At 41.4% G+C, this 24,803-nt stretch overlaps 1 protein-coding gene across 5 annotated transcripts in view; it reads left to right on the forward strand.

Moving 5' to 3' along the window:
• The window catches only part of ZFHX4 (zinc finger homeobox 4), a 231,534-nt gene that overhangs the window by 201,277 nt on the left and 5,454 nt on the right, over nt 1–24,803 (forward strand). For all 5 annotated transcript variants that reach the window (XM_089517489.1, XM_089517488.1, XM_089517492.1 and 2 more), the window contains 3 exons: nt 229–429; nt 5,672–5,789; nt 13,083–18,467. In XM_089517489.1, the coding sequence (XP_089373615.1) occupies nt 229–429; nt 5,672–5,789; nt 13,083–18,467 (5,704 nt within the window). The remainder of the gene's footprint in view (nt 1–228; nt 430–5,671; nt 5,790–13,082; nt 18,468–24,803) is intronic.

Below are 24,803 nucleotides of genomic sequence, written 5' to 3' on the forward strand. Positions count from 1 at the left end.
AGAAATAACTAGGAGAAGCAGTAGAAACATCATCCAGTTCTGTTCTTGGAATTAGAAACAGAGCTCAATTAATAGCTTATTTTTCAGGTCATTAAGACCTTATACATATTTATCTGAAGGAGAGTCTAGCTGACATCCTGAGATTTACTTTTACATAGGCATGTATATAATTGTGCCGTAAATCTGTCTTGTCTAACTGGATGAAATTCTGTTGGATTTCTTTTTCAGTTTTACCAGTGCCCTTATTGTAACTACAACAGCAAGGACCCAAATCGTATCCAGATGCATGTCCTGTCACAGCATTCTATGCAGCCTGTTATCTGCTGTCCTCTCTGCCAAGATGTCCTGAGCAACAAAATGCATCTTCAACTGCATTTAACTCACTTGCACAGTGTGGCCCCTGACTGTGTGGAGAAGCTGCTTATGACAGTAAGTGTTTAAAATGCTGACTATGCATTAGACATGTACATAGGCTTGAAATGATGCTAAATATATTCTGGCATCATAGCTAGAGACTTGGAACTTGGGCTCCTGAGATCTCTTCCTTGTTCTGCCAATAACTTAGTTCATCCTTTTGGCCTATACACTTAACCCTAATTTTCAAAGACACAGGCTCTTATTAAAGTCAGTCATTCAAGATCAAGGTGCTCACCTCTGTGCTTCCATGCACATCCTAAACAGATCTATGACTAGCTTGTCTCATAGGGGAATTATTTGTCTTAATTTACCATAAATTATATTTTGAGGACTAAAAGTACAAGAAATTATTGTTTGTGGTTAATTTTATCAGATGAAATAAATAATTGCTAAGAAGTAGAAAATGAAACTATCAGAAATATTTTATATTTCTGGGACGAAGGGCACAGAACCCACAATACAGAAACAGTAATAACCTTGCATATTTTTCTTAATGGCCTTGAGTATCCTGAGTGAAAAGCAGATAGAAATGTGAACATTAAGATATTTTTTAAGTATATAAACAATATATGGTGGCAGTAAAATTAAGATTATAGTCAACATACTAAAAGCATTTGGGGCAACTACTACTTTATGGTCTATCTATATTGATTAGAATGTAAAATCACATTATCTTTTGTATTCTTTCCCATATTAATTACCACTGAACATGAGACAGATACCATATTCACCATATTTTGAACTACAGTGGGCCCTCACCTTACGCGGGGATCCGTTCTGGATCCCTCCGCGTAAGGCGATTTCCGGCTATGCTCAAGCCCCATTGGAAACAATGGGGCTCGTGCACGGCGGTGCGGCGGCGTGCAGGGCGCAACGGGCACATGCGCCCATTCAATTGAATGGGACGTGCCACCCCTTCTGCCCTGCGTGTGCCCCGCGGCTTGAGCGCGTATGCTCAAGCCGTGTAAAGCGCGCCCACGTATGACGCAGGCGCGCTGTATCATGTGAAAACAGCTTTAGAATCACAAAGCAAAAATGTAACAGAAAAACATAAATAATGATGTACGGGTTGGAGGAGGAGCAAAAACCACATGCTAGAGGTTCACACCAAGTTCTGATCTAAAGGTTCTAAAGGTCACTAGGTAATTTAATCAGAGAACATTCTTACCAATTTTTCTTTTTTAAAATAATAATAATAATAATAAATTTTATTTATATCCCGCCCCTCTGAGAGCAATCGGGGTGCCTAACAAGTTAAAAATACAAAACATATCAAATCCCTAATACCCTCCCCCCTTAAAAAAGTATTAAATCTAATAGAGAATTAAAACCATACAAGTTAAAACTGACCCAAAGGTCAAACATAACAATAATCAATATAACAATAATCAATATAACAATAATCAATGGGAGTGGCGGTATCTATTTATTCATAGGAGTTTCCTGAGGCCAGGTTCTCTATTCTAGAAAGGCCTGCCGGAAGAGATCCGTCTTAACAGCCTTTTTTAAAGCTGTCTAAGGATGTAAGCAGACAGATCTCATCCGGCAGGCCGTTCCACAGTCTGGGGGCGACGATGGAAAATGCCCTCTGGGAGGTAGCCAAAAGCTTAGATGTTTGTGGCTGAAGTAGGCTTCTCCCAGAGGACCGGAGTGCGTGGGGAGAATTATAGGGGAGAAGGCAGTCCCGAAGATAGTTTGGACCCCAGCCATTTAGGGCTTTAAAGGTAATAACCAACACCTTGTACTGGGCCCGGAAACTAATAGGCAGCCAGTGGAGGGACTTTAGAACCGGAGTAATATGGTCTCTCCTAGATGTTCCGGAAATTACTCTGGCTGCCATATTCTGTACTAGTTGCAGTTTCCGGATCAAGTACGAGGGTAGCCCCATGTGGAGCGCATTACAGAAATCTAGATGTGAGGTTACCAGCGCTGTGGAGAACAGTCTCAAGATCCCTTACTTCCAGGAAAGGGCACAGCTAGCGTATCAGCCGAAGCTGATAACAAGCACTCCTTACTGTCGCATTTACCTGATTCGACATCAGGAGCTATGAATCAAGGAACACCCCCAAACTGCGAACACAGTCCTTGACGGAAAGTGTGACCTCATTCAGGACTGGAGGTTGCAACCCGATTCCTGGTTTCGGGGCTGCTACCGTGAGCATCTCCGTTTTGTCTGGATTCAGTCTCAATCTGTTTTTCCTCATCCAGCCCATTACTGCCCAAAGACATTCATTGAGAGAGGAGATGCCATCAGAATTTGAGGCCGACGAACAAGACACGGAGAAATAGATTTGGGTGTCATCAGCATACTGATAACACCCAGCTCCATGACTCCAAATGATCTCACCCAGCGGCTTCATATAGATGTTGAAAAACATCAGGGACAGGATAGCACCCTGTGGGACTCCACAGGTGAGCTTCCTTTTACTGGAGCACCTGTCCCCGAGCATCACCCTTTGGGATCTGGCCAAGAAGAAGGAATGGAACCACTGCAATGCAGTGCCTCCAATTCCCAATCCCCTCAGGCAATCCAAGAGGATGTCATGATCTATTGTGTCATAAGCTGCTGAGAGGTCTAAAAGCACCAACAGGGTCACACTGCCCCTGTCGATGCTCAGACGTAGATCGTCGGTCAAGGCAACCATGGCAGTCTCAACCTCAAAGCCTGTCCTGAAGCCAGTTCGAAATGGGTCAAGATAATCGGTTTCATCCAAGACAGCTTGGAGTTGAAGAGTAACCGCCCTCTTGATTACCTTGCTCAAGAATGGCAAAAAAGAGACTAGCCTCAAGTTGTTCATATCCAGGGGGTCCAGGGAAGGTTTTTTCAGAAGCGGCTTAACAGCCGCTTCCTTTAAACAAGATGGAATATAACCTTCCCTGAAGGATGCATTGATGATGTTCGTAACGAACTGTCTTACTGCGCCCCCCCCCCCCCCCCGGACGGCCTGCCATGATGGGCAAGGGTCAAGCGGGCAAGTTGTTTTCCTTACTCTACCAAGGAGCTTGTCCATGCCATTGGTACTCACAGACTGAAGTTGATCCAGGATAATCTCATTAACGGAGTTGATGGACACCTCATCCGCTGTTTCTGTTACAATACTGGCGTCTAAGTCGGCTCTTATCTGAGAGATTTTGTCTGCAAAGAAGTTGTTAAATACATCACAGCAGGCCATTGTTGGGTTAAGTAAAGGGTTCTGTGCAGGGGGTACCTGTGTCAGTTCCCTCACTACCCTAAACAGCTCTGCTGGATGAGACTCTGCGGATGCAATACGTGCAGAGGAGAAACGTCTCTGCGCTGCACGTATTGCCTCCCGATAGGACCAAAGAAAGTTCCTATGGCGAATCTTGTCAGATAAGAGTCAAGTTTTTCGCCAGATGCGCTCTAGTCATTGTCCAACCCGCTTCATTTGCCTAAGCTCTGGTGTATACCATGGTTTGCGATTAGAAGCGGGTTAGCAAGGACACTTGGGAGCGATCGTGTCAATAGCCTTGGTAAAGTCGGTGTTCCAAGTGTTAACCAGAGCTTCGACAAGGTCACCGACATTTCCAACCATTAAACCCTGCAAGGCTATTTGGAATCCAATTGGTTCCATTAGGCTCCAAGGGCGGACCATTCTAATAGGTCCACCACCCCGGAGGGGCGGATAGAGGCTCTTAGTTCCGCCTCGACCAAGAAATGATCCGTCCATGACAAGGCGGTGGTTTTTTAACCTCCACCCACGGATGTTCCTGTTCGGTACTAAAGACTGCATCGAGTGTATGTGGGCCTGATGACCAATTGGGATAGGCCCATGTTGGTCATGGTTTCCATGAATTCCCGAGCTGCACCTGTTAAGCTGGTCTCGAGGGCGATGTTGAAGTCTCCCAGAACTAAAAGTCTGGGTGACTCCAACAGCAACTCCGAGACGAGCTGTGTCAGCTCAGTTAGGGAGTCTGCTAGACAACGGGGTGGTCGGTAGACTAGCAGAATCCCCAAACTATCCCTGGTCCTCAGGTTAAGGTATATACACTCAAAGTGGGCTGTGTTCTGAACAGGTATCCTGGCCAAGGTCAGATTGTTCTTATAAACTAGAGCCGCTCCGCCCCCCAGGCCACTTCCCCTCACCTGCTCACTAACAGAATACCTGGCTGGGAGGGACTACGCCCACGTAACGGCACTATCCTCTCCCAGCCAGGTCTCTGTAAAGCAAGCCAGGTCGGCATCCTCATCAAGGAGAAGATCATAGATGATATGGGATTTGTTTTTAACCAACCTGGCATTGCAAAGGAGCAGGGTGAGGTTCCGTGGAATGGTTGGTATGCTCTCCAATCCATTTTAAGAAACAGAGGGAACTGAAGGAGGGATCGCTATCAAACAGCGATCCCGCCTTCTTTTGTAACACGTGTTCACTCCATTACAACCATATCTCCCATTCCCCAGCGCAACTCAGATAGCTGCCCCCACTTCATTCCTGACCTCAGGTGAGGCAGGAGGGAATAAGGCCATCAGCGCCGCTGCCACAGGTGGGGTGGTGGTGGAAAATGGGGTGGTCTTTATAACCTCTCCCTGGCCCCACTGATGCTGCTGCACCGCTGGGAAAGTGTAGAAGGGCTGAGAGACACCTTGCCCTAGTCCCAGTGGTTGCTACTGCGCCGCTGCCCCAAATGGGAAGATGGGAAATGGGGCAGTCTTTATGGCTTCTCCCTGGCCCCACTGATGCTGCTGCGCCACTGGGGAGGTGCAGAAGGGCACAGAAACGCCTTGCCCTGGTCCCCTTGGTTGCTGCTGTGCCACTGCCTCAAGTGGGGAGATGGAAAATGGGGTGGTCTCCATAGCCTCTCCCTGGCCCACCGATGCTGCTGCACTGCTGGAAGATGCAGAAGGGCAGAGAGATGTCTCGCCCCAGTCCCAGGAGTTGCTGCTGCGCCACTGCCTCAGGTGGGGAGATGGAAAATGGGGTGGTCTTTATAGCCTCTCCCTAACAATACATGAAACTGGATTTTACTACAGCCCACAGAAGTAATGACTTTGCACTGCTGGACTCACAAGTTGCTTAGAGTTCACATACTTCTGATAGAAGAGTGGGAACTTTCAATAACCGTTTAACTCTTTTGCTAGGGATTTTTTTGGTTAGTGATCTTGCATCCACACCATTTCCACTGCTGTAGCCCTGAGCTTAATTACAAAATTAAGTTTTGTTGTTTAAATCACTTGATGTGATAAAAAACATATAGTTCTCTTGTTAAGTGCAGTATCATTTCTTTCTTTATAAAGGTTCCTGTACCAGATATGATGATGCCTAATAATATGCTACTGCCAGCAGCAGCTTCAGAAAAATCTGATTGTGACACGTCTGCAAGTCTGACAGCTGAGGGATCTGGGAAATACTCAGGTATGTCAACAAAAGACCAGGCTTGCAGAACTGAAATGTTAGTGCTTTTTGGTGAGAACTTATATTTCCTATTAAGGTGGGAGTATTTTGAGTACTAAAGAAAAATAATGCAGTATTATAAAAAGCAATCTCCCACCCACAGAAATTCATGAATGTAAGTGTGATTTGCAAGAAGAGTTAGAAAATACTTCTGTGAAGAGTTCAAGGCACTCCATTCCATCCAACTGTCATTAACAGTCTTTTCCCCCCCAAATTTCCCCCTCACCAACAAATTGTTTCACCCAATTTCTTCTTCCTGTTTCTCTTTTCTCCACCATCAAAAATAGTCACTTAGCATGTCTTTCCCTTTTAGGGGTTTTCCTCCTAAAGTTTTTTGTGCATCTAAAACCCTGGATGTTTTATTGTTCTAGAAGCCTGTACTGATATATCCATCTGGTACATAAAAGGTACTATATGGGCTATGTAAAGAGAGAGTGATATAGATATATATGATAGCCTTTATATATATGGATTTTTACATGTGTTAGTAGTACCTAGATCAGATTGGTAGATCTAGTTCAGGTTAAGCACCCCAAAACCTATATGACATATGAAATCTTTTCCATGGCTTGAGTGTCCATGCACTATATAAAGTAATTATTAACTCTACAGTGGTTACTTGCAAAGAAAAGACAGATAGTTTCAAATAAGTGGTGCAAAAAATAAATTTCTAAGAGTAGCTGAAGGATTCTTTCCCTTGTGAATAAGGAAACGTTCTCTGCCTTGAACTGCATTGAAGAATTCATTTATTATCAACATTAAGTGCACCAGAACTGGATCATTTTTTATTTTGTTTCAATGCAAGGTAGGTTCTTATAGAAATTATCAGGCCCAGTTCTCGATATATACATAAGGCCCTCTACCTCATCTACTAGTTTTACAAATGGGGTTCAAATTTTGGTAAATGTGTATACGCTGATGAATATGAATCCATGACAATTGCTATAATTTAAATTGACTTATAATAAATCTCACCTGAGTGGGAAAGACTGTGCCCAGGTCATGTGATCTTTTATCTGCATTTGGACCTCTTTAGTTTGTTAAGTATATGACAGGGATTGGAAACCCCCCCCCCCCCCAAATAAAAGGCCCTTAACCACAGAGAAAAAATATACCAGGGGACATATATAAATAACGGTATGTCTGAAAGACAGAATATCAAAAGGTGAAGCTTTCTCCATAAATGTATTTCTACATAAGAACATGCATAACATGATGAATTATTGCCTGCTGCACACTTGTTAGATGAAGAAGAGCCTCACTGTCCCTCAGTGCTATCCTAACCCATGCAAAAATCTCAGACTTCTTGAGTTGCAAACAAAAATGTTATTTTAACTATTTTATCAATTGATCTCGAGCTGCCAAAATTACTATATCTGTCATATCTTCAGGGGCCTTGATGGGATGGAAGGCAATAAATAAATGGTTTAAAACAAACGAATACCAGGCACAGTATTTGAGCTGCGGAAGTGGGAAGTCAAAAGAAGTTAAAGATCTATACTCGATTCACCTATGTTCAGATACACAGAGTTGGATAAATTCTTGAATAAACTTATAAAAAGCAAAGCCTGTTTTAAGGCATTTCTTGTGGTTGTAATCATTATAGAAATGTCATCACTGCTGTTCAACCACCCTGTTTTCTTTTCTTTTTTTTTGAGCCAAAAGGATTTAAGTGTTTTGACATGAATATACCCATTTACTTCACAGCAACATAGAATCATAGAGTTGGAAGAGACCACAAGGGCCATCCAGTTACTGTCAGGAAGTTCCTCCTAATGTTGAGGTGGAATTTCTTTTCCTGTATCTTGCATCCATTGTTCCGGGTTCTAGTCTCTGGAGCAGCAGAAAACAAGCTTGCTCCCTCCTCAATATGGCATCCCTCTAAGTATTTAAACAGGCCTATCATCACCTCTTAACCTTCACTTTTCCAGGCTAAACATCCCCAGCTCCCTAAGTCATTCCTCATAGGGCATGATTTCCAGACCCTTCACCATTTTAGTCACCCTCCTTTGGACACGCTCCAGTTTCTCCACATCCTTTTTGAATTGTGGTGCTCAGAACTGGACACAATATTCCATGTGGGGCCTGACCAGAGCATAATACAATGGCACTATTACTTCCCTTGATCTAGACACTAGATTGTTCTGAATTACATTTTTAAGTGATGATATTTTATTGTAATCTAGATGTTATTGTGGTTTTATGCTTGTCGTTGTGGTTTTATGCTTATAATCCCACTTCAATCCATTGGGAGAGGAAAGAAATAGAAATAAAATTTATTACTATTATTATTATTATTATTATATTGATGCAGCCTAAAATCACATTGGCCTTTTTAACTGTCGCATCGCACTGTTGACTCATGTTCAACTTGTGGTCTACTTGGACTTCCAGATCCCTTTTACACATAGTCTCTTTCAGCCAGGTGTCATCCATCTGATATCTGTGCATTTCATTTTTCCGCACTAAGTGTAGTACCTTACATTTCTCCGTGTTGAAATTCATTGTGTTTGCTTTGGCCCAGCTTTCTAGTCTATTCAGGTCATTTTGAATTTTGATCTTGTCCTCTGGGGTATTAGCTACTCCTACTAATTTGGTGTCATCTGCAAATGTGCTCCCAATTCTGTCATCCAAGTTATTGATAAAGATGTTGAATAGCACTGGGCCCAACACAGAACCCTGTGGCACCCCACTGGTCACTTCTCTCTAGGATCAAAAGGAGCCATTATTGAGCACCCTTTGGGTTCAGCTAGTCAACCAATTGCAAATCCATGTAACAATTACTTTGTCTAGCCCACATTTTACAAGCTTGTTTGCAAGCATGTCAGGGGGAACCTTGTCAAAGGCCTTACTGAAATCAGTATATACTATATCCACAGCATTCCCTTTATCTACCAACTGGTTATTTTATCAAAAGAGAGAGAGAGAGAGAATTAGATTTGTGTGGCATGACTTGTTTCTCTGAAACCCAAGTTGACTTTTTGTGATTATGGAATTGCTTTCTAGATGTTCACAGACTCTCTTTTTAATGGTCTATTCTAGAATCTTTCCTGGTATAGATGTCAGACTAACTGAACAATAATTGTTGGAATCCTCTTTTTCCCCCCCTTTTTGAAGATGGGGACTATGTTTGCCCTCCTCCAGTCTGCTGGCACTTCTCCTGTTCTCCAGGAGTTCTCAAAGATTATTGCCATTGGCTCCGATATTACATTTGCCAGTTCTTTTAATACCCTTGGATGTAGTTCATCTGATCCTGGAGACTTATATTCATTTAGGTTAACCAGGTATTCCTGTACTATCTCTTCCTATTCTGTGCTGAAATTACCCTATTCTGTCCTCTGCTCCATTATCCTCAGGTTGAGCACCCTTTGCCTTTTCTGAGAAGACTGAGACAAAGAAGGTATTGAGTAATTCTGCCTTTTCTCTGTCCTCTGTTAGCATTTTGCCATCTTTTCCAGATAGTGGCCCTATCATTTTGTTCTTCCTTTGGCTGCAGACATACCCCCCAAAAAGCCCTTTTTATTGTTCTTAACCTCTCTAGCAAGTCTCCGTTCATTCTGCACTTTAGCTTTTCTGACTGTACCCCTACACATGCTAGCTATTTGTTTGAATTCCTCTTTGGTGATTTCCCCATTTTTTCATTTCTTATACATGTTCCATTTAAAACTTAGCTGATTTGAAAGTTCTTTAGTCATCCATGATGGTTTCTTGAGACACCTCCCATTTTTCTTCCTCATTGGAACTGTTTTAAATTGTGCCTTCAGTATCTCCCTTTTGAGCAGCTCCCATCCATCTTGAACTCCCTTCTCTTTTAGTATTCCTGACCATGGGATCACCCCCAATATTTCTCTAAGTTTACTAAAATCAGCTCTCCTAAAGGCTAGAATGTGTGTCTGACTATGCCTGGCTTCTCCTTTCCATTGTATAACAAATTCCAGGAGAGCATGATCACTCCCACCTAAGGATCCCACCACTTGCACCTCATTAACCAGGTCATGCCTGTTGGTTAGGTTCAGATCTAAAATAGCTGATCCCCTTGTTGCCTTTTCCACCTTTTGTACAATGAAATTGTCTTCGAGGCAAGTGAGGAATTTGCTAGACCTTGAGGATTTTGCTGAGTTTGAATTCCAGCAAATATCAGGATAGTTGAAGTCACCCCTCACTACTAAATCTCTCCTTTCTGAGTGTGCGGACATCTGTTCTAGAAAGGCATCATCCCATTCCTCAGTCTGACTTGGGGGTCTGTAGTACATTCCTACAATAACATCCTTGTTGTTTCCCTACCCTTTAATTCTTATCCAGATGATCTCCACCTGGCTTCCAGGATAGATGTCCTGGATCTCTTCACTGGTGTAAATATCCCTGACATATAATGCTATTCCTCCTCCTTTCCTGCTTGGCCTATTTCTGTTTAAAAGGTTATACCCCTCTATTTCTACATTCTGATCATGAGACTCATCCCACCAGGTTTCAGTGATGCCTATTATATCATATTTGCATTGTTGTGCTAGGAGTGCAAGTTCATCTTGCTTATTTGCCATGCTCTGTGCATTAGTGTAGAGACATCTAAGACCATAGGTCCCCGCTAGCTGCCTGTGCAGGTTTTTTTTGCCTCCCACTGTTGGGTCTTTGCACTGTTGCCTTGTTTCTTCTATGACAGTTTGACTATTTTCTCCAGCCCTTTTGCCTTCCAGAATTCTGTCTCCCTCCCCCACATAACTCAGTTTAAAGCCCTCCTTATCAAATTTTTGATATTGGCAAAAACGTTTCTGCCAACTGTCATGAGATGCAACCCATCCCTTGCCACCAGTCCCCCCTCATGGAACCTCAGACCATGATCCAAAAACACCCAAATCGTTCTGGGCAGCACCATCTGTGGAGCCAGTTATTCATTTCTGCTATTTTCCTCTCCCTTCCTGGACCATGCCCCTCAACTGGGAGAAGAGATGAGATGACAACCTGTGCATCCATCTCTTTCAGCTTCCTCCCCAGAGCTTTCTAATCCCTTCTGATATTCTGAAGGCTGTGCCTTGCAGTATCATTGGTTCCCACATGAACCAAAAGAAGGTGATAATGGTCTTTTCAGCCTTTCTGTCACATCACGGATCTTTGCCCCAGGGAGACAACACACCTCCCAAGACATCTTGTCAGGCCCACAAACCACTGCTTTGGTACCCCTCAGCAAGGAGTCCCCCCCCCCCACCACATGCCTCCTCCGAGGCTTGGCAGCGGCTGTTCCGTTTGGTGGTACTCTCAGGCTCCCTTGCTCTGTCCCTGAAATCTCTCCCTGATGCTCTTTCTCATCATCCCTGATAACAGAGAGAGATTCAAATTGATTCTGAAGCTGCAAGTTCACAGAATGATCCCTGGTTTCCTTACTTCTGTGTGTGACATTCCTCCAACTATCTACTTCCGTTGTATGTGAAGTGACCTCCTCCTCCCCAGCAACTTCTTCTCTGTGTTTCTCATCCAAGTCTGTCCGGTCTGTTCTGTTCAGGAAAACCTCTTGCTCCCTATGATGCTGAAGTGTATACCTGGGCCACCAGCTGTTGGACATTCTCTTCCAAGAGGGTTACTAACCTGCACTTGGTGCAGTACAAGTTCTCCACATCCCTAAGCAAGAAGACAAACATTCCACAAGTGTTGCAGGTGACTGCAGCAGGTCCCTCAGTGTCCATATTGAGAAGTCTTAAGGAGGCACTGAAACAAGACTGTGGGCTTCCCCTGCTAAACACTAGTGAAAGAACCTCCGCTGGCATGGCCTTTGTCCCCAAACTTTGTTAGCAAGCTCAATCAACTGGGACTATAGTTATGTAGAGAGCTCCTGACTACTAACTCCTTCCAGAGGCAAGTCTCTGACTCACCGCCTCTAAATACAAGTCCCCACAAGCCCCTTAAGGAAAAAAGTTAAAAGAAAATTGAGAATTCAAAGGAGCCCCTCTCCAACACTGTTCCCAGGTCACCTTCTCCTCTGTACTTCAAAAAGCTCCTTGACTATAAAAAGTAGAAAGAATAATTTGGCACGTGCCTCTGCCAGGAGTTATATAGAATTAGGCTTCTAGCTCCTCCTCCCAGACACAGAAATGGCTCACAGTTTAAAAAGTTTGAGAACTCACCCCAGCAAAATGAACACAGAAAACCAGCCTTCCCTTTTCTAAGAGAATGGTCTAGAAATCCTCTGTGAGGAGTTATATAGACTAAACATACCAACTATGAAAGTATCATATTCTCCGTTATGTATGGAAAAACATAAAATCACTACCTTCTAAGTGTTAGGTATGAAAGTAGTTCCATCAGTGGAAAGACACTATTGGATCCCATTCTGTGACTAAGGATCGGTACAGACGGGTATTTTTTGGTGTCCTCGTCGCAAACTAGGACTAGATGAGGCTGGGCATTTACATGCCCAGCAGCCCTAGTTTGCGAGGAGGCCGCCATCATTGCTCACTCCCATCTACATGGGTAGCACCATGATGGTGTGAGCATGGTGCAGCGCCCAAACTGCACTGTCTGGAAGTGATGCGATCGGGGCACATGAGCACGCCAGTCATGCCCTCCCAGGAAGCTGCTTTCAGCAGCTTTTTGCTCCCAAGAGGGAGCGTTGCCGCGCCCTTTGGTTGCTGCGGCAACTATACCGGGGCAAAGAAGGATGGCACGGAGCCACTCGTCTGTAGAGCCCCTAAAAACCCTGAAAGGGCTCACAGCTCATGAAATGGTTGATTAGAAATGTGCCTCCACATTTTGCTTTCTCATACTCATACACATACTCAGGAAAGAAAGAAAGAAAGAAAGAAAGAAAGAAAGAAAGAAAGAAAGAAACCAACCCTTGCTGGTTCTGGACCCAGCATCATGAGAAGGTTGATTTTTATATCTAAAATTTAAAGCCCTGAATAGCATGCATTCATTTATTAAAATAAATGTTGTATACATCATTAATTTAATATACAAAGCGTATTCAGCTTTCTTCAGCATGAGTAGTAGTTTCTGTAGTTTATTTCCTTTTGTGGAAACCAAAAGAGGAGTGGTTCCCATTCATGCACAGCGATCCAAGTAGGCTCCTTGATTTTCCAGAACTCTTGTTCACATGGAAAAGCCTCTACCTGAACAGGAAATTCTTTTCCTCAGATACACTGTGTGCAGCTAGGCACTCTCCTGCTTGCATGTGAGGTGGATAATGCTTGATTACAATTTATATGTTCACATTCTACAGTGACTAAACATCATTTATTTTCTCTTTTTTAAAAATTCAATTAGGTGAAAGTCCTCCAGATGAGAAGAATACCCCTGGGCTGGAAGAATCAAAAACTGGAATGGAAATTAAAACAGAGGAACAGAAGCCACTCAAGGAATCTACTGAAATGCCAGAATGGAACAAAAACAGCAGTAAAGATACAAAAAACATTGAATCACTGCCAGATCAGTTGAACGAACAGCAGAAGAGGCAGCAGCTTTCTGTATCTGATCGCCATGTCTATAAATATCGTTGTAACCATTGTAGCTTGGCTTTTAAGACTATGCAGAAGCTTCAAATACATTCCCAGTATCATGCTATTCGGGCTGCTACTATGTGTAGCCTTTGCCAACGTAGCTTCCGTACATTCCAGGCTTTAAAAAAACATTTGGAAGCAGGTCACCCAGAACTCAGTGAAGCTGAAATTCAGCAGTTATGTGCATCTTTACCTGTAAATGGTGACCTTTGGTCAGAAAATGAAAGTATGGCACAAGATGAACATGCACTAGAACATGATATAGAAAGAGAATACGAGATGGACCAGGAAGGTAAAGCAAGTCCTGTAGGAAGTGATAGTAGTTCCATTCCAGATGAAATGGGCTCAGAACCAAAGCGGACTTTACCTTTTAGAAAAGGGCCAAATTTTACTATGGAAAAATTTCTAGATCCTTCTCGCCCATACAAATGTACAGTGTGTAAAGAATCTTTCACTCAAAAGAACATTCTTTTGGTCCATTATAATTCAGTGTCACATTTACATAAACTCAAAAAGGTGTTGCAGGAAGCATCCAGCCCTGTCCCACAAGAAGCTAACAGTAGCACTGACAACAAACCCTACAAATGCAGCATTTGTAATGTTTCTTATAGCCAAAGTTCTACACTGGAAATACATATGAGATCTGTGCTTCATCAAACTAAGGCAAGGGCTGCAAAACTAGAACCTAGCAGTAATGCAATGAGTGGAAATAGTACAGCAGGGAATGTTAATAGCCCCAGCCAAGGGATGGTAGATCCTATAAGTTTACCAGCAGTTAACAGCAAGGAAACCCACATAGATGCCAAAGAATTAAATAAAAAGCAAGCTTCTGAATTGGTTTCTGCTCAACCTACACATCATACTGCCCAGTCACCAGCACAGCTACAGATGCAACTCCAGCATGAATTACAACAGCAAGCTGCTTTCTTTCAACCCCAGTTCCTAAACCCAGCATTTTTGCCTCATTTTCCTATGACACCAGAAGCACTATTGCAGTTTCAGCAGCCACAGTTTCTTTTTCCATTCTATATTCCAGGGACAGAGTTCAGTTTGAGCCCTGACCTGGGTTTGCCTGGTTCTCCTGCATTTGGTATGCCTGGGATGGCAGGGATGGCAGGCTCACTGCTGGAAGATCTCAAACAGCAGATCCAAACTCAACATCATGTTGGTCAAACTCAACTACAAATACTGCAACAACAAGCACAACAGTATCAGGCTACACCACTTCAGATTCAGTCACAAAAGCCACAGCAGCAGCAAACAATTAAGTCAGTGAAAACAGAGCAGAATACTGTAGTAAATACAGAATGCCAGATTATGAAGGATACACTATCCTATAAGGAATCAGATGAGATTTCTGAAAAACAAGAAAAACCAAAGCAAGAATTCACAAATGATAGTGAAGGACTGAAAGAAAACAAAGATATGAAAAAGCAGAAATCCTCAGAACCAACCATCCCACCTCCTAGAATTGCTTCTGGTGCAAGAGGAAATGCAGCCAAGGCTTTATTGGAAAACTTTGGCTTTGAGTTGGTTATTCAGTACAATGAGAACAGACAGAAAGTGCAGAAAAAAAACAAAACTGGTGATTGCGAAAATACAGACAAATTGGAATGTGCAGCATGCAGTAAATTATTTTCCAATATTCTTATACTAAAGAGCCATCAAGAACATGTTCATGGTCAGTTCTTTCCACATGGTGCACTTGAAAAGTTTGCCTGTCAATACAGAGAGGCTTACGACAAGCTTTATCCTATTTCACCATCTTCTCCAGAACCTCCTCCACCTCCCCCACCTCCCCCACCACCAACCCAAACTGCAGCAACTTCTCAGTCTTCTACATCCAGCTCGGGAAAAATGCAAAACATGACTCCTGCTCCACTGCAAGCTCCACCACCAACACCACCTCCACCACCTCCACCACCACCTCCTCCACCACCACCACCACCACCGTCTGCACCACCACCAGTGCAGCTGCCAGTTTCACTGGATCTTCCACTTTTCCCTCCAATTATGATGCAGCCAGTGCAACATCCAGCATTGCCTCCTCAGCTTGCCCTCCAGCTACCACCAATGGATACTTTGTCTGCAGATCTTACTCAGCTTTGTCAACAGCAGCTAGGATTAGATCCAAATTTCCTACGACATTCTCAGTTCAAACGGCCACGTACTAGAATCACTGATGACCAATTAAAAATATTGCGGGCATATTTTGATATTAATAATTCTCCAAGTGAAGAACAGATTCAGGAAATGGCTGAGAAATCTGGCCTTTCGCAAAAAGTGATCAAACACTGGTTTCGAAATACCTTGTTTAAAGAACGACAAAGGAACAAGGATTCTCCATACAATTTTAGCAATCCTCCCATAACTGTTTTGGAAGATATTAGAATTGAACCACAGCCAAGTTCTTTAGAACATTACAAATCTGATTCAGCTTTCAGCAAGCGGTCATCTCGAACTAGATTTACTGACTACCAGCTAAGAGTCTTACAAGACTTTTTTGATACAAATGCTTATCCAAAGGATGATGAAATTGAGCAACTTTCCACTGTACTTAACCTACCTACTCGAGTTATTGTCGTATGGTTCCAAAATGCACGACAGAAGGCTCGCAAAAGTTATGAGAATCAAGCTGAAACTAAAGATAATGAGAAAAGGGAGCTCACCAATGAGAGATATATTCGGACTAGCAACATGCAATATCAGTGTAAAAAGTGTAGTGTGGTTTTCCCTCGAATTTTTGACTTAATTACACATCAGAAAAAACTGTGTTATAAAGATGAAGATGATGATGCACAAGATGAAAGCCAAACTGAGGATTCAATGGATGCCACAGATCAAACAGTTTACAAGAATTACACTGTTTCTGGTCCATCTGACTTATCAAAAAGTACTGCTGTAACAACAGCAAGCTCTGGATCAGGTTGCAGTACTCCTTTAATGCCATCACCCAAACCTGAACCTGAAAAAGCCTCTCCTAAACCTGACACAACAGAAAAGCCAAAGCAAAATGATACCATACCTAAGCAAGTGGAGACTCCTTCCCAGGGCAACAAACCAATGCAGTCTGCAACAGCAGCTTCTTCTGAACCACAGCCCTCAGCTTCTCAAACACAGCAACACAAACAATCCCAAATAGGAGGCAGGCCACCTTCTGCATCACAGACTACACCTGTTCCTTCCAGCCCTTTAACTATCTCAATGACTTCTCTTCAGAACAGTCTACCTCCTCAGTTATTACAGTACCAATGTGACCAGTGTACAGTTGCCTTTCCCACTTTAGAACTTTGGCAAGAACACCAGCACATGCATTTCCTAGCAGCCCAAAATCAATTCCTTCATTCTCAATTTTTGGAAAGGCCTATGGATATGCCCTATATGATATTTGATCCTAATAGTCCTCTAATGACTGGACAGTTGCTGAATAGTTCTTTAGCTCAGATGACACCACAGGTCGGTTCATCACATTCAGCTCACCATACAGCTTCAATTTCTGGCTCCCTTAAACGGAAACTGGAGGATAAGGAAGATAACAACTGCAGTGAAAAAGAAGGAGGAAACAGTGGTGAAGACCAGCACAGGGATAAGCGACTGAGAACTACAATTACTCCAGAGCAATTGGAAATTCTCTATGAAAAATACCTTTTAGATTCCAATCCTACTAGAAAAATGCTCGATCATATTGCACGGGAAGTTGGTCTAAAAAAGAGAGTTGTGCAAGTCTGGTTTCAAAATACAAGAGCTCGAGAAAGAAAAGGACAATTCCGTGCAGTAGGTCCAGCTCAATCACATAAACGATGCCCTTTTTGTCGAGCACTGTTTAAGGCAAAATCTGCTTTAGAAAGTCACATTCGCAGTCGTCACTGGAATGAAGGAAAACAAGCAGGTTATAGTTTGCCACCAAGTCCTTTGATAGCCAATGAAGAAGAAGGAGAGAGCCCACAAAAATACATGTTTTTTGACTATCCATCATTATCATTAGCAAAGATTGATTTGTCAAGTGAAAATGAATTAGCGTCTACTGTTTCAACTCCTGTTAGTAAAACTGCAGAAATGTCTCCGAAACATCTTTTAAGTCCTTCTTCTTTCAAAGCAGAATGCAGTGAAGACATTGAGAATCTGAATACTACTCCTGTTGATGCTGGCTTTGATCAGAATAAAACTGACTTTGATGAAACTTCTTCAATTAATACAGCAATTAGTGATGCCACAACAGGAGATGAGGGAAACAATGAAACAGACAATATGACTGGTAGTTCAGGAGATGGGAAATCTACATCATCTCCTAAGGAGCCAAAAAATTCTCTAAATGACAATTTGCCAAAAAACACAAACATGCCTAATACGGAGAACAGTGATGACAAGTTTCTGTTCTCCCTGACTAGCCCGTCAATACATTTCAATGAGAAAGACGGTGAACTTGACCAAAGTGTTTACATTACTGATGATCCTGATGATAATGCTGATCGTAGTGAAACATCAAGCATAGCTGATCCAAGTTCACCTAATCCATTTGGAGCAAGCTTTAAATCTAAAAACAGTGACCGACCTGGTCACAAACGATTTCGAACACAAATGAGTAACCTACAGCTTAAGGTCTTGAAGGCTTGCTTTAGTGATTATCGGACTCCAACCATGCAAGAATGTGAAATGCTAGGGAATGAGATTGGCCTGCCCAAGCGTGTGGTTCAAGTTTGGTTTCAGAATGCACGAGCAAAAGAAAAAAAATTCAAAATTAACATAGGGAAGCCATTCATGATCAATCAGAATGCAACTGATGGATCCAGACCAGAGTGTTCTCTGTGTGGGGTGAAGTATTCTGCACGTTTGTCCATCAGAGACCACATCTTTTCCAAACAACATATTACAAAAGTGCGAGAAGCTGTGGGAAGTCAGCTGGATCGGGAAAAAGATTACTTAGCTCCTACAACTGTTAGACAGCTGATGGCACAGCAAGAACTGGATCGTATAAAGAAGGCTACAGATGTACTAGGCTTAACAGTACAGCAGCCAGGCATGATGGACAGCAGCTCACTTCATGGAATCAGTTTGCCAGCAGCTTACCCTGGACTCCCTGGCCTTCCTCCAGTACTTCTGCCTGGAATGAATGGTCCATCTTCCTTAACTGGATTTCCTCAAAGTTCAAACAGTAAGTACATGGGAGCAGAGGAGAGCAGTGTTGCTTTTGCTGAGACAGTGTGTTTTAGCTATTAAAATATTTGGGTTTTTTTAATCAATTCTGTGGCTATTTGTTAGAATGATAATGGCTTGAATCCAGAGTCTTCCTTTTGTGGATGGAAAGTCTCTTTCTATCTAGAGAGGTTCTGAACTAGTGGAATATTTCTTCTTGCAGAAGGAAGAGGAGCTGGTCATTCCCTTGAAAAGCACTTTGCCTCCCCAAAATTTGCTCTAAATGATCTGGGGACTCTCTGGAAAAATATGGGAGATGTCCTGGAAGCTACAGATGGAGATCTTACACCTTCTATTTCTCCTTTCCCCCCATTTGCAAAGGTCCCCCAAGAGATGTTTCTTCTGGCAAGGGAGGAATCTGGATTTAATATATATTTATAAAGTTTTGGATTAATTGAATCTTTGGGGCTCGACAGACGGGAAGAAAGGGACAGCAAGACACCGCCCCTTTCTGCCCCGGAAGCAGACCGCGGCAACCACATGCCACGGCCTGCGCACGGCAGAAAAAGAAGGCCTGAAAAGGGGCTTCTTTTTGCGCCGAAGAACAGGCACCATTGGCATGCTCATGCACCATGATGATGCCCTTTGTGCACTGCGCAGCACACGAAGCAAGTCATCAGCGCTGTCTGAACATGCACACGCCAATATGATGTCCAGACAGCGTGGTAGGGCTCAAGAGCATGTGGACACTCTACTCACTCAAGCCCTAATTTTGGCCCCAGGCCAGCACATAGCACCAGTCTCTACCAGGCCTTTATGAACAAGTATTACAGCAAAGAAAATTAAATGTAATGTAATGTATCATTCTTTTAACAAATCATATGTAAATTTCAATATCGTTAACAATAGTGTTTATATGCAATTACAATTCCCATGGGTAGCTTTAAAATTTACAGTGTGAACCTATACATGTCTACTGAGAAATCAACTTCACTGAATTCAGTGGAATTTACAGTCAGATGTATATAGGATTTCTGTTTTCCTAAATATTTGATAAACTGTTGTTGCAATTTAAAGCAGTTAGCAACTGATGGAGAACAATACTGATGTGTATGTGAGTGAGAACATGATGGAGAACAGTACCGGTGACTGAGGCAAATGCAAAGATCCAGTCAAGTGGTAATGAGAATGTGTATGCCGTTATCTTGTTCCTATGATTTCTTGTATCCAGCTAAGACTGCAGTCCTTAAATAAATCTAACTGAAATTAGTGGAACTTCTGAATAATCATTTTAAAGATAGAGCTCAAGATTTCATTCCTGATCTCAGTCCTGCTGTAGAACACTGGTAGCTACGCAGGGGTTACAGAAAAAGGCTCTTGACAGAAATGTATTAAACAAATATAAACCTGACTAGTAAACAAAATTTATGTATGCACAAAATGGGAGCAGAAATTTTACCTGTCTTGTAAATATTTGCTTCCTAAGCTACTGCCTCTGTTTGTGTTTGTTTTGAGGACCTACTGTTCCTTGTTAGGTCATTTTTGTCATGAAAATGTTTTCAAGCAGTACCACTGATATTGTTCATTCCTCACGATACTTGACATATGAGTAGTTCCTGAAATCAGTCTCATACTGTCACTTACCTGCAGTAAGAATATATCAATAGCATCTTTCTGTTCCCCCCACTTTCAAGTAATGATGATTTAAAACGATCACTAAAGTAATAACCGGTCACTCCCATATTAAACATGGTGTTTCCCCTCTAGTTATATGAAAAACTATATAAACTTTTAAAAACATTTTAAACTGATCTATAAATTGAAATATATTTTATCCAAATAGCTGTTACTTTCTCATTTGCTAATGAGTAATAGATAAACAAGTGAGAGCCAGTGAGCCATAGTGGTTTGAATGTTGGACTGTGACTCTGGAGATCAGGGTTTGATTCCTCGCTCCGCCATGAAACCCATTGGGTGACCTTGGGAAGGTCACAAGCTGTAAGCTTCAGGGGAAGGCAATGGCAAACCTCCTTTGAACAAATCTTACCAAGCAAAACCCATGATAGATTTGCCTTAGGATGCCATACATTGGAAATGACTTGAAGGCACAGATCAGCATCAGCAACAACAACAACAATAATAATAAACAACCCGGTGGAAAGAGATTGATTCCATACATGCAGAATGGAATTACATACAGAAATTTGTTTCCTCATTAAGATTGATTCTACAAATTACTACCTGTAGTGGAAGCATCTAGAACAGCCAGGCGTGGCTGCTGCCCTCACATGAAGTATTGACATAAAATTCAGTCTGGCCAGCCCCTGTATTTCGTTCTTCACTTTGGATCAGGGATGTAATTCTTTACTGAATTCTTCCATGAAGGTAGCAATGAATTATTTCAACTATTTTCTTCCTGCTGCAAGAAAGTATTAAAAACCATGCAGTTTTTAAAGGTTAATCACAATTCAGAACTTATGCTGTGAAAAATTTGTATGTGGTTTTGTGTAGCAAACGACATTTTCTGCACAGAAAGTGCTGTCTTCTATGCAAACCAACCCTGAGTGAATCTTATGCAGAACAGATTCGTAATTACACCTTTTTTCTGTGCAGAAATAACATTTGCTGTGCAGAAATTAGTATTTCTGTATTGAGATATTATTTTCCATTTAGAAAATGCTACGCAAATTAGCCATAGGTGAATTTTATGCAGAACAAACTCTTAGTTACAGGGTTTTTTCCTCCTATGTTGAAATATTATTTTCCATGCAGATAATGCTGTGTCTGGCACATAAAATTCTGTTTTCTCCGCAAAACAACCACATATGAATTTTGCACAGAATAAGTCCCAAACAGTGAAGATTGTCATCAGTCCAGCATACTTCTCATCAGGGTATCTCACCTCTTGAAAAACATGTCTTTAGACCATTTTTCAAATATTTTTGAATATTCTTTCCACCCCTACTTTAGATAGCAGAATGTTTTAAACTAACACTGACACTCACTGAAGAAGGTTTAGTTTTCTTGGTAATCTCCGTAACTTATAGCATTACCTACAGCCCTCATCTTCACTGGGACTGCCTGATTGTCTTTTGAACACAACCCAGAAATTCTTAGACTGTAAATTCTTACAGTCTAGAAATAGTAGGTGAAAGGTCTTGCAACAACCAGGAAAACTGCTGGACATCTTCTGATGCCTAATATTGTTCTAAGAGGCTTCATAAATTTTGTTTCTGTGGCACTAAAGAGATTAGAGCCAACTGTTGCCAGAACATTAAGAATATAGGACAGAATTCTTTTTCCTCACTGAATAACTAATTGGTTCTGTCAGTCCTCTCCAGGTGCAGTCAGTTCTGTGTCTCTGTAAGTTTAGCAGCACACACACTGTATCTGTTGATATGTCAGGAATGGGTCCAAATCCATAAACTGCTCTGCTTTTCAATTTGCAGTGAAATATGCCCAAAGTCATTTGGTCAGTTAACACCACTAGCAGTATGGAAATGGCATAATATATGCATGTGCTGGCTGATGTTAATGGTTTGTTCTGTATGCAGGCCAAGCATAATTGCTTGTAGGTTATTTCTAGATAGCTAACCATATGGACCAGCTCACTGAGTTACCAGATCTTCAAATCATTAATGCAGTAACATTATCTATGAAGCATCAGTTAAAACCAAGACACCTGATGCAGCTAATCTTTTCTGTATAAAATGCAAAGTAAAGATATATCTTAAGACATTTCATTCTTCCATATGCTAAATAGTCCCCCATCCTATCTTTCTTACCCAGAAAAACATGTTCTTAATGGCTCTTAATGGAAAAGTAAAAGGGAAAGGGAAAAAAGCAGATTATATTAATCTTTCATTAGTGAAAAGTACTCCTCATCAAAAGTTCTTTAATATATGCTCAGTGCTGATATGCTTCATATCTTATTAACCCAGTTTTAACATCTCCCTGTTTTGCTATAGGCAGCAGTTCACATCTGTGTTTGATGCAAAGGAAGATGTTTAATCAGAATCTACTTGTAGTCACACATTTTGAGCTTATCCTGGTTGTAATCCTCTAACTAGTTTAGTTATTTAACCTTGTAAAATATTTCAAAATATGTTAAAATTCCTGCTGCCTGCTCCCAAGGGTTTTTTGACACAGTATTCAAAGTATGATATGTGGCACCTCTGAATTTAAATTTTCTTTATAGTCCATCTTTATAGTTACGTTCAAATAGACAAAGAACTTATCAAATTATCATTGAGCACGTTCTTCTCATATAATTAGTTATTTGCCTAAATGTTTCCAACAGTGGAAAATATGTTTTCATTAGCAGAAATGAGCTCTGTTTTGCAGGTGCTTAAAAAAGCACTGAATGCTCTGTTTAACAGACATATGTAATGAAGTGGACTCCTATGCCTACACACACTTATTAGTGTTAAATGTGTTACAGGATCTTATAACATAATGCCTGCCCCCTCCCCCAAAAAACATAAACATTGTTATAATGTGCTACATTTACTTTTTAAATAACTCTGGTAATTTACAGTGAAGTTCTGTACATGTCAAACCAGACTTAAGTCACTTTGAGTTTGATGGGAATTACTCTCTGAGGAGTGGTTATCAGATTTCAACCATACTTTTCTTGTGGGTTTTACAACTTCATGGCTCATCACAGTCTGAAAATCTTTGCAAGTTGGTTCAGTTGGGATCCAAAATAGAAAATTCATAAAAGATAATAAAATTATTTGAAAAGCCACCATTGTTCAAAATGGGAAGATCACTCCAACAAGTTCCCCGGGCTGATCTAAATTATTGGGGGGGGGGGGGGGAGGTGTGTGTGACATCTGGAAACTGATCTGCCAGCCACTCCCTGTTGCAAAAAGGCCTGTCCTGTGCCTAAAACAGTTGAGGGGCAAAGCATGGTGAAACTGTACCTCTCTCACACACTAATGTGCACTGGGACATTTTCATATAAAATAATTTTAAAATGTTTGGCTCCCCACTCCTGTTTGGTTCCCCCCTCCTCAAATTCTCATTCAGCTTGTGAGACCATACCATACATAAGTTATACATAACTACTAATAACAAAATTTACACATTCATTAAATTGTAATTGCCATAATTATTTTCTGTCAGTCTATTTATTGCTATACTGGGGAAAGGGGAGGGAAAGAGTTCAGCCCACAGGTCACCTGCAGCTTCTCTAGGCCATTCTTGAAATGTCATGCTCTTCCTTTAAGGTTTATTGTTATTATTGAGGCCAGTATTTTATTTTATTTTAAATGCTATTGACAATGTTCGCTGAACAGAGAGCAGAGGGAGAATATAGTAGAACTGCCTTCACGTCCCCTTCAGGGTACAGGGATATACATTTTGAATAAATATGAATACATTTAAAAATAACACTGGAGATGAAGCAGAATGTATCTGGTGAAGGGCAAGTGCAGCTCCTGGACCCTAGCATTCTCCCCCTCCACACCCCTTGGTGAAGATGTTATGCCAAATAGACAATTTTAACCAAATTGTTTCTAGAAACTATAAAATCCCTAACAATATATTTGAGCTTGCTATTAAATAAAAATAATGGTTCTGTGATAAACATTAAATGGTTGCCTTGTTAAATCTGAGAGCTTCTTCTGAATTCTAATTGCTTTATCCTAAGTAATGTTAAGCACCTGGATATTGATGATTTAAGCACCATTCAAGCCCACTCAATTAGTACTTCCATGTAACTAATACACATCTATCCTGTAGAGCCTAGGGTTATCACTCTTATCCTCTTACACATGCACTGATCCTAGAGAGTGCTCTAAGCCTTCCATCTTTTCAAGAGAGTTTCTTAGCTCTGCCAACTTTTATTTTTCCCTGCAAGCAACCTCTTAAAATTCCTTTTTCTACAGTGTGGAGGACAGTTATACATATCACAGGGACTGCTTTTTAATAGTTGACTGTAACAGACATTGTCCCTATCTGATATATGAAGTGTAACAAGGAATTACCAGTCCTTATCCCTGATCTGTACATAATGTGCCAAACAGGACAGTACACAATAACATTTATTTATTTATTTATTTATTTATTTATTTATTTATTTATTTATTTATTTCTCTCTCTCTCTCTCTCTCTCTTAAATTAAAATGGCATGCTTAAAGATAGTAATAACCACTATATTGTTGTTCTGTCTCTCTCTGATTCACTCTCACTCACACACGCATTTGACTGCATCCCAGTCCTATGTATGTTTACTTGTCATTAATTGAATTTTCAAATTATTTTATTCTATTTTATTTGGAGTATTAATACCCTGTACTTCAGCCAAAAAAGCTGAATTTCTTTTTTAAATGGGATGAAGACTTTGTCCTTG

The sequence above is a fragment of the Sceloporus occidentalis genome, unplaced genomic scaffold (assembly GCF_023333645.1).
Source record: "Sceloporus occidentalis isolate IW3139 unplaced genomic scaffold, rSceOcc1.0.p SCAF_3, whole genome shotgun sequence".
In the NCBI taxonomy this organism is placed as follows: domain Eukaryota; kingdom Metazoa; phylum Chordata; class Lepidosauria; order Squamata; family Phrynosomatidae; genus Sceloporus; species Sceloporus occidentalis.